This window comes from Silene latifolia, chromosome 11, assembly GCF_048544455.1.
Source record: "Silene latifolia isolate original U9 population chromosome 11, ASM4854445v1, whole genome shotgun sequence".
In the NCBI taxonomy this organism is placed as follows: Eukaryota; Viridiplantae; Streptophyta; class Magnoliopsida; order Caryophyllales; family Caryophyllaceae; genus Silene; species Silene latifolia.
The window spans coordinates 189,828,549-189,838,955 of record NC_133536.1 but is presented as its reverse complement, the minus strand read 5'-3'; the positions used below and the strand labels follow the sequence as shown (position 1 = coordinate 189,838,955).

At 40.3% G+C, this 10,407-nt stretch overlaps 1 protein-coding gene across 1 annotated transcript; it reads right to left on the bottom strand.

Annotated features, from left to right (window-relative positions):
- Nucleotides 1-7,464: 7,464 nt before the first annotated feature.
- Nucleotides 7,465-7,902, bottom strand: LOC141614517 (uncharacterized). The gene has a single exon (XM_074433262.1). It carries the CDS (start codon nt 7,900-7,902, stop codon nt 7,465-7,467), a length of 438 nt encoding a protein of 145 aa, XP_074289363.1.
- Nucleotides 7,903-10,407: the final 2,505 nt, after the last annotated feature.

Genomic DNA, 10,407 nt, shown 5'->3' with positions numbered 1-10,407 from the left:
TAACATGTGAAATATGGTCATAAACGAAAAACAATGAAAAACGATAAAGATTAAGAATCAACCTCGGGTCCTTTGATGCGCGGCGTAAAGAACAGAAATCAACAGAGATTTCCTCCTAATCGTTGCACCCAAGACCGTCTGAGACTATGCCCTTGTGCTAGAAATGCTCTCTAATTGACTTGCAATATCGAGAGAGCTATTGTGAGGTTCTTCGATGTGAGATCGAGGTTTTTCAGAGAAAAATGCTCTTCAAAACCCTAATTTTCATGTAAAATGAATGCTTAGGTCAAAAGGAGAGGGAGCCTCTCCTTTTGTTGCATCGGTCCGCGGGTCATAAGGGGAGGGAGTGGGCTTTCCACTTTCTCCTCATTTTTAACTTGTGGTCCGATCAATTCCGCTAAAAAGTATATGACGGGTTTTATTATAAATTGTCATCGGTTATCGGTTGTTAATACATCGACTAATAACACGGATTAGTTGAAATATTAATACATGTCCGACAAAGACAATATTGTATAATTAATTCAATATACATTAATTAAATATAAATCGTTTATATTCAATTTCCGAATTAACTGCTTAATTCGCCTTAGCCCATTTTATCTAATCCGTATTAAATAAAATATCTCAACATCAAGTTTGACTAATTACTAGTCAATAACTCGGACTAACTGGTTAGTCAAAATTGGCATCAACATGACTGTATTTTCATACTGTCACATCTCTCAAACGTATCCTATAGGTGTGACTTTTAGGGACCAGTTGATCACCGCCATCTGTATGACAATAACGTCAAACTTATCTAGCAAGCCAACCGTTATTGATAAACGTGGATCAACTGATAATAATACCAAAAGTATGCCCTTTGATCCTTTTAGAGATTTATAAGTCCTTGCACTAACTGTTAAGGACACCAGCCCCAACAGCACCAGGTTTAGCCCTAGGGTTCTCGTCAGGCCTAGTCTCGGTCTCAGTCGGGCCCGGAATCGACCCAGTAAAGAATTGTCGATTTTTTAACCCCCTGTCATGCTTCTCCCGATCAATGGCATCATCTTTATGTAGTTTCTTCCTTGCTTTAAGGCCCGGTTCTGTAGTCCATTTGAGATATGAAGGGGAAACCCAAGTAGAGTCGCGTGGCTCGGGAATGCGCCACACGGTCCTTCGGCGCCACGCATGGAGCCAAGTATGACATCTACCCTGAGAAAAAACAAAAGCAGGACCTCGCGAAGCCTCCGTCGCAGGGACAATTTGTTGACGACCGAATTGGCGAAGCACTCGGTCCGGGTAAAAATAGACAGGGTGATCCAAGCCCAACAAAGTGACATACCGTGTATGATCGATGATCTGCGAGCCCGGTAAGTGAGCTCAAATGAAGCCATGGTAAGGACCAGCGAATGTGAGACCCTGTTCCGCTAATCAAAGCATATTTCGCCGATGAATCGGATCCTTGCTCGAATCGTAGCGCCGTCGCCGATTAGTGAGACTTCGACATGATAATCTTTCGGTTTCAACGGCGGATCAATCAAACCAAGACGCTCGCGAGCCATACCGTTAGAGAAAAAAAAAAGGCAGGTCAAAAAAAAAAGGACGAAAAAAAAAAAGAGACGAAAAAAAAAAAAAAAGAGACGAAGAAAAGAGAAAAAAGGAAAAAAGAGAACAAAGACAAACTTGCAGTAGACGGGTTGATCCCATGAATACAGCATCCGGATTGGCTTTTTGTGCATCCAAGCTTTTAATAGTCTCCGCTAGTATAATCCATGCAGGATTAGCACCATTCTCCATTTGCTCCACGACTCGGATTAGTCTAGCTTGGCCGCGATAAGATGGAATTTCTATCGCCCCCTCGAAACAATAAAGATGCAATAGAATGAGGCCAAAGGCGCGGCGTCGATAAATGATCGGTATATCCGGGTCATTCGTACGCCGGAATTTATGCACTAGCGCAAGCAGGTCCACCTTTCCACCATCGACGATGGTACGGGCTTCATCACGCGACAAGTTTAAATATTCGCGGTATTTTCGGGTCCAGTTGGACACAAAGTCGGGAACCACAGGCTCTTGCGTGATCCTCCATCCTCCTAAGACGGTAAATTCTTCAGGAAGGGGACAGATTTCTCCCTCCGGAAAAGCAAAGACATGATGCTCGGGATCCCACACTCTCAGGCACTCTTTAAGAAATGTGGGTTGAATCATGACTTGCCTCAGGAAAATAATTTGTTGAATTCCCGCCGCATTCAGATTTTGGATTTCTAAACCCCTGAATTCTGTCGCCCATCCCTTCATGGTCCCAAACAGGGAATTCATGACTAGTTTTTTTTTTTTCTAAGAAAGATATTCTTTTAAGCAGAGAGATTTCTGTTTGAGAAATTGTGGGAAATCTCAACCCTTAGCCCTTCCTTATATATGAAAAGAGATGAGGAATTTTGAAAGTATAATTCCTTTAGGTTTTGGAAACCTAAATCTTCTAGGAAATTTGGAAACTTGGAAGCCAACTAGCTTTAGGAAGTTTGGTAGCTTTTTGAAATAAGAAGGCAAGTCACATACCTCCTCTATTTCGGCCGTGTAAGACCTGTGTGACGCGCCAAGTGGGCCCCATCCGTCCCGGGTTTGGTTCGCTCATTTCTCTTGCGGAATTTGTCATAGTTCGTGCACCGAAGTGACTAATTTACAATTTCATCTCCTGCGCGTCCCATGTTGAATTAACATCCCGTACACACTTACGGATTTTATTGGGTTACGCCCACATTGGTTACGGGTCAGAAAGTCCGAGTCTTTTCGTCAAAAGGTCGTGTCTACCCGTCGCTTTCACTCCGGAAATTTGAAATAAACTTCTGCGATTATTTTTTTGAAAATAAAATTGTGTTTTGATTTGAAAAATCATTTAACTCCAGAAATTTGAAATAATTTTTCGCAATTAATTTTATTGAGAATAAAATTATGTGTTAATTCGAAAAATCATTTGGATCCAGAAAACTGAAATAAATTCTCGCCTCGAAGAGGCCAATCATTTTCGAGATATTCAAAGTTCGGGTCAATGACCCACCTTTTCTAAGCAATGTTCATGTCTGCGGGTCGATAACACATTTTCCTTTTCTTTCAACTGGGGGCTCTGTCGCCGTCGGCTCCAGAGACCCATCAAAATTCGGTCGATGACCATTTCAAGTATCGAAATGTCGCTACGTGAATCGCGTGCTATATATTATGATTAAATTTGTAGAATATGCTCCAACTGGGGGCTCTGTCGCCGTCGGCTCCAGAGACCACCACAAAACAGACAGGATGGCATCCTCCTAACAAAGATCGACAGCAGAATGCTACGGAAATGACATTTCCCCAACAGAAACGTCAGTTTCAGTGAATCGTTCTCCCTAGCAGAACAGCGAAATTGATAAGCAAAGCGCAAGTTTTGTCTTTACTCACATGAACAATGGGATATTGGCATCCGAGCCGAAGCAGCAGAAAGCTATAGGCCATCGAGCCGAACTACGACGCGGGTTTGATTCCGTCAGAAACGGATACGTAGGCGCCCGATGATAAGGCTCAACCCACCATATATGCAATTTATGGGTCGATGACTAACGATGATAATTTGACACAATAGAAGCAAGAGTTAATCCCCGACAAAGTTTCAGGTATGATCTCTTCTTATGGCTGGCGAGCTTATACACGCAAGTCTAATGGACTATAAACGACCCGCAGAATCCTCAGGTCGAGAGGGACCTGGGGTATACTTTGACTTTCGCCTTGTCCAAGCCTCAGTCAAAGTGGGGGCTCTGTAGATACCCGTATCCGTCGATATTGGAATTTATAGAGAACCCGACAAACACCCGATGATGATAGGACACATGTATTCTTAGTTGTCATTGTCATTATTTGGGCTCGTTTTACGATGTGGAATGAGCGTTGTCGACGGAGTATTTTATTAATTTAAATGATATTTAAATTAAAGCTTTTTTTAAGTGAATTCATTTTATTGTTTTAATTTGAATTTATTTCCTTAAATTTATTTTATTGAAAATAAAATATATTTTTTTTTATTTGAAAAATCATTCATTTTAAATGTGCTATTTGATTTTAAAAAATCGAATTTGAAAATTTAAAACTCGTTTCAACCACGCGTTTTGGAGCTCGATTATAGCTCGGTTTTTGAGCCCGTTTTCTTTACGAGTTGGCACGAATCTCGAGTACACTAACCAACCTAGGCCTCTACCCATTCAACCCCAGTTCGAACCCCCATATCCACACCCAAATCTCGTCTTAAACACTCCCAACACAGCCCAATTCCTTCCTTTACCCGTGTTTGTATAGCCCATCGAAAGCCCTTCTAAACCGACTCAAACTTGGTCCAAACCTTCAACCCATCACCACCAACCCGTGCTCCACATTACCCACAACAACCCAGCACCTATAACACCACAAAACCCATCCAATTCCCGTCCCAAATACTCCATAAACAGCCCGCAACACAAGCAGCCCCCCCCGTTTTGCGTGCTCAAACCCGAGCCCAAAACCCGCTCCAAACAGCTACCAAACCCGTGCCCAATAACCCTACACCATACCCTAGTATCCTACCCATATTACTTTAACTTAACCACCAAGAAAACCCCCCCATACAAACCCTAAAAACCCCCACGAATTAGCTGATGGACAGCAGCTATGCGAAACAGGCCCGACTGCTTGTTGCCCTACTTCTACCCTTCGAAACAACTTATAAATACCCCCCCTTCACCATACATTTATTCCTCTAAGTTCTCCCCACAACATACTGCAAATAACAACCATCAATCGTCCAAAAAAACCCTAAACTAAAGCCGTGACAGCCGCTCGAAAACAGGGACACAAATCTTGTTTTCGAGTTTCTGTCGTGGTCTTTGGCCTTGATTCTCGTGCACAAATCCCATTAAAGCTTCTGGTTTGTTTCCATATTCACAAAATTCAGTTTTTCTAGTTTCCAAAACATCTTTCGGTTTGAAAAATCGTTGAGAAACGAAGTCGTGGTGAGCGATTGAAAATCGCTGCTCAAGTATGCCTTTTGAACGTGTTTGTTTCGTGATTTCAAAATTCAATTTCAATTGTCTTCGTCGACGACGGCCCCTCGAGATAAAATCTACGATCGATTACGACCCAAGACGGTGTCAACGATACATGTAGGTTGAGGGTGCATTAAAACTCCCTTCTCTCCTTTTTATTTTGTTTTTTTCATTGTTTATTTACTAACCATTGTCTAACATCGTCTAACTAATATCGAAACTAGAATAGTTTGAGTATGAGTTAAAGTACCATTCCGGCACCCGCGTTGACTTGAGATGGGAAAGAAATCCGCCATATCGGTCGGTCGTACACCCCGTCTCATTTACATATCCTCGTGTTGGAATAGGGCAATTTAATAAATCGAGTTTATTTAATTTACGTGTATTTATTTTTAACCATATAAAAATTGTTTTTTTATGATTTTCCAGACCTATAATTTGTAATTTTAATTTAGGTAGATTTTCGTAATTTATTGCATTGATTTAGTATTTATTTTGTAATTAGCAATGTATTAATTCAAAACCCGCGCAGTGCACGGGTCAATTCTGTCATATTTCGAAAATTTCAGATCCGTGCAGTGCACGGGTTTGTCCAGGTTTTGTGTTTTAATTTGCTTCCTTGTTTGACTTTGTTTGATTAATCCTTAGTTTAATTAGTTTATGTTTTAGATTTTAATTTACTTTATTTATAATTTATAGAGTAATTTATCAAATACACCCTCAGCAAATGCACTTTTTTAAAATAACTCCCACCTCAAATTTTTTTATTTTTTTACACCCAACTTAATGGCTCCGTTCAAAACTTGCACCCAATAACGTTTCCTACAGACTTTTCCGTCGTTTTTAAATTTTTGAGTTAAAACCTTTTTTTTTAGGACCATTTTGCCCTCATTTCCTCCTTTATAATTGTGTTGTGTTCTTCTTTCTAATTCCCCCATTCATTCTCTTCTTTCTCTTTCAATCCTTCTTCTTTTCCTCAATTTTGTTTGGATTTCGTTTCCTTCATTGTATTCTCATTCTCTGTCAAGGTAAATCATTCTCCATTGTTTGGATTTGGTTAACTTTTTTCAATTTAATTTCGATATGGTTGTTGGTAATTAGGTTGTGATTTTGATGTTGGTTTGATTTGTCTTCTGAAAATTAGGGTTAGCTTGCCAATCAAAATGTCATTTGAAAGTAGCTATGAAAGCGATCATAATATCTTGTCGTTGAAGAGCAACCGAGAAAATGTCTTTGTGGTGTGCGGTTGCCATTTTGACGCCTGGTACTAATGACAATCCAGGAAGACGTTTTGAGAAGTGCAAGTTCTCTAACCCAACAGGTGGTATGGTTGGTTGTCGTTGGTTTCGTTGGCATGATCGCGTTCAAACCGAGTGGCGAGAAGAGATAATCAACAAGCTCAAGATGGAGAAGAGACTTGTTGATTATGAAGTTGGTTGTTTGAGTCGTGAAATACAATGGCTTAAGGAGGATAGGAAGAAGCTACAATTTGAGATTGAAAATCTGAAGAACAAAGCCTTCATGGCAAAGTATGAGAGGGGCGTTATTGTTGCGACTTGTCTATGGTAGTGTTTGCTCGTATGATGCTCATCATTTTCATAGTAGTTTGTCGTATGTAAGTTTGAGTATCTATGTTTAATGTAATGGCAACGACAATGTGGGTTTTAAGTTCTTAATGATAATGTCAGACCTTATGTTCTTCTTAATTGCTTGTTCATTTTAATTGCTTGTTCATTACACGCTGCAATTTTTTACATTGCATTTGGTTATTAGCACAACAAAAGCAAGTTCACAAATACTGAAATATTGATAAACGTAAACCGATGAATTGCATTACATCACAAAAGCAAGTTCACAAACCTTACACAAGTCCAACTAATTGTTCATAAGTAACAAAAGCAGGTTTAGAAATTTGTTGAATTGTTCATAAATAAACCTTACACAAGTTCAATAACAATAGCATTCATGACTTTGATCAAGACTGGTGCCATGCTTGATTTCCTTGAACATTAGAAGCTTGGGATAAAAGCTCTGTGAATGACAATGAAGTAGGTGCAGCAGTGTTTGTTGATGGCATAGCAGTGGAGGTGCTTGATGATGCTCCATTGAGATGTGCTATTTTCCATGCTTCCTTTTGGGCTGCCCTTGCCCTTGCTTTCTCTCTGATGTTCTGTGCCCATTCAGTCTTTTTTTGTGGTCTGCCACCAGGTGCCCTCACAGCAGTGTTTGGTGGTGCAAAGCAGGTTTTTGCAAGTTCTCTTGTAGTGACTCGAGCCTCCACGATTCTTTGCAATGTTTAGACTTCTTCCCTCTCTTGATTCTTTGTTCTTCTATCTCTCCAGCTTCTTTTCTTCTCTTCTTTCCCTTAGGTCTTCCTGGCATGGTCCTTAAGGGTGGTGGTAGTGGCTCGGCATAGCAAGAGGTTCCCAATGTTTTACCCAGGCATAGGGGAAACTTTGTTGGCATAGGTGAGCATGTACCTCTCCTTTGAATAGAAATCATCCACATAGTTTTTTGGGTCCATTCTCTTTTCCAAGAGACATGCCATTGCATGTGGGCAAGGTAAACCAGTTAAGTTCCAATGGTTGCACCCACAAGTCTTGTCTAACAAGTTCACAACAACTTGTTCCCCTCTGAGTTCCACCTCAAATTCATGCTCATCAGATTGCATAAAGGTAGCAAATCTGGACTCATCATTTGCCCAGTCTAAGTACTTATCCACATATGGCATCACTCTCCCTTCATATGATTTAGCACCCTCTCTCTTTTGACATAATCTTTGCATAACATACTTTCTCATCCATTCTAGTTGTGTAAGTATAGGTTTATCTCTAGCTTCCTTCAACACAAAGATTAAATACCTCACACACATTGTTTAAGAGAAGGTGTGACTTACAGGTAGTGTCAAATGCATGCCTAGACCAATGCCTTGGGGGAATGTCATTCAAAAAAGACCATGCATCTCTTGATAATAGCTTCATGCCCTCCATTTCTTTTGAGAAATCAGCCTACACAATTTAAAAAACATAGATACACTGTAAGAAATAACAGTTAAGAGTAGTTAAGAGTAAACATAAAAAAACAAGTGCATTAGAGAAGGCATGCTTACCCTTGTCATAGCTCTGGCTGCAGCCCAGAATGTTTCTTTGTATAACTGACCACTGAATCTCAATTTCAGATTGGCCCAAATGTGTCTTGCACAGAATCTGATATTGGCCTTTGGCACCACAGTACCTAGGGCATCAATCGACCCTTCGTCTCGTCGGACATCACTGTAAGCCCTTCCCCCTCTACTTTGCCTATATCACTAGCTAGAAGCTCCAAAAACCAGGTCCAACTGTCCCTATTCTCCACCTCAACCACTCGCCCATGCTACGGGAATATGTTATTGTTTGCATCAACCCCAACAGCAACCAGACATATGCCAGGATATACACCCTTCAAATGACATCCATCCACTCCAATTATAGGCCTGCATCCTTGTATAAATCCTTCTTTACAAGCTTTTAGGCAGACATAGAATCTTTTGAATATAGATGGAGGCCTCTCAATATTGTCACACACCACAAATGCTGAACTACCAGGGTTGTACTTCAATGTTGCTGCTGCATACTCCCATACTTTGGCATATTGATCCTTGCCATTACCATGAATCATGAGCCTTGCCCTAGCTCTTGCCAACCAACATCTCATGTAGGTTACATGAACTCCTAGCTCTTGTAGTACATGTTTATGGAATTTCTGTAATTTCCAGTCACTATTGTTTCTCCAAAACTCAACATACTTCTGAGCTAGGTACTCAGACCCCACTTTTCTATTGTAAGTAGACATTACACAGTTATGCTTCAAATGTAACCCAGTTATCTCAAAAATTCCTTCTGTCACATCCCTAGCATGTACTCTGAACTTACAGGGATTCTTAATCCCACAAACACACTTTAGAAGCTTTGACCTCTTCTTGTTCCACTCACACTTGCACCTATTGTAACAATGAGCTGTCACCCTGTCCCTTCCATTGTGTGAGTAGTAGAAGTCATAGCCATTTGTCACACTATGCTGCACAAGGGCTTTCCTAAAAACCTCAACACTAGGGAAGTTTAACCCTAACCTCAGCTTTATAGGCTTGCTAAAGTCATGGTCAGGGTTAAATGTAGGGTTAGATGTGCCCTCATCATCATTATCAGATCCAACCAGGCTTCTCAACTCCTCTGAGTCATAATCCAAATCTGCCTCCACATTGACATTCAAGTCATCAACTCCATATAAAACCTTCTCTTTTGCTTTTGAAGGCTCAAGTACATTTATTTCTTTTCCTTTCAATTCTTCAATGCCTAAACCAGTTTCTACTCCCTTTATAGTTAAGCCAGTATCTTGTTTTTCAAATAAGTCATCACTCTTATTTAAACCAATATCAAATTCATTAAGACCAAAATCTTCACTGCCTTGCTCACTCAACTCAGAATCACTGAACTCTTCTTCTTCTATTATGTTTTCAAGCAATTTCTTCCTACCCTTTCTCAGATCTACTTTCTTTCCTTTCTTCTTTAGATCTACTTTCTTCCCCTTCCCAAGATCTACTTCTTTCTTCTGGCCCTTTCTCACAACTACCTTCTTCTCCTCCTTTCTCACAGTTGCTATCTTCTTACCTTTACCTTCCTTTGTCACTTCTATGCCTTCATTCACTATAGCTTTCCCTTTTCTGTCCCTTTTTTTATGTCTTCCTAGCTCAATAAATCAAGTTACTACACCATTCAAACAACCACTCTCCTGCTCAGACTCCACATCTGAATCCCTTATAACAATCCCAGGCTGAGCACCAAAGTTTACCCTCCTCCTCAAGGGTAACTTCTCCCTAGCAGTGGCCTCATTTACAATAACAAGGTCAGTTTTTGTGATCTTTTTTGTTGAAGCTTCTGTGGTATTTTTGTGTTGTCGAGGGCTTCTTCTTAAAGATCTCAGAGTTGCATTAGTTGGGGTAGGTATTTGTTGGGTGGGTGCTTTGAATTGGAGTGGGATGGGACAAAGAAGGCTATTTTGGGCCTTAGTGTTTTGTTCTGTAGTGCATAAAGAAGTAGAGGTACTTCCCATCAAAGCATCTTTACTTGGTGGGACCACTGTTGCACTTTTGCTCTTTTCTGTTTGTACTATAGTTGAGGTAGAAGCAAAAGATTCTACTGTTAAGGGTTCAGTTATCCACACAGTCAATGTATTGGTAGTCTTGCATAGAGTCTTTACTAAATTGATTAAATCAAAACAGGAAACCAATAACCCTTTTCCATTAGCATCCCTAATACTCCTCATTGGTCTTCTATACCAAATTTCTGAGTCATCTCTTCTAGTTAATCTAATAGCCAATTTCTTAAACATCTCTACAGTT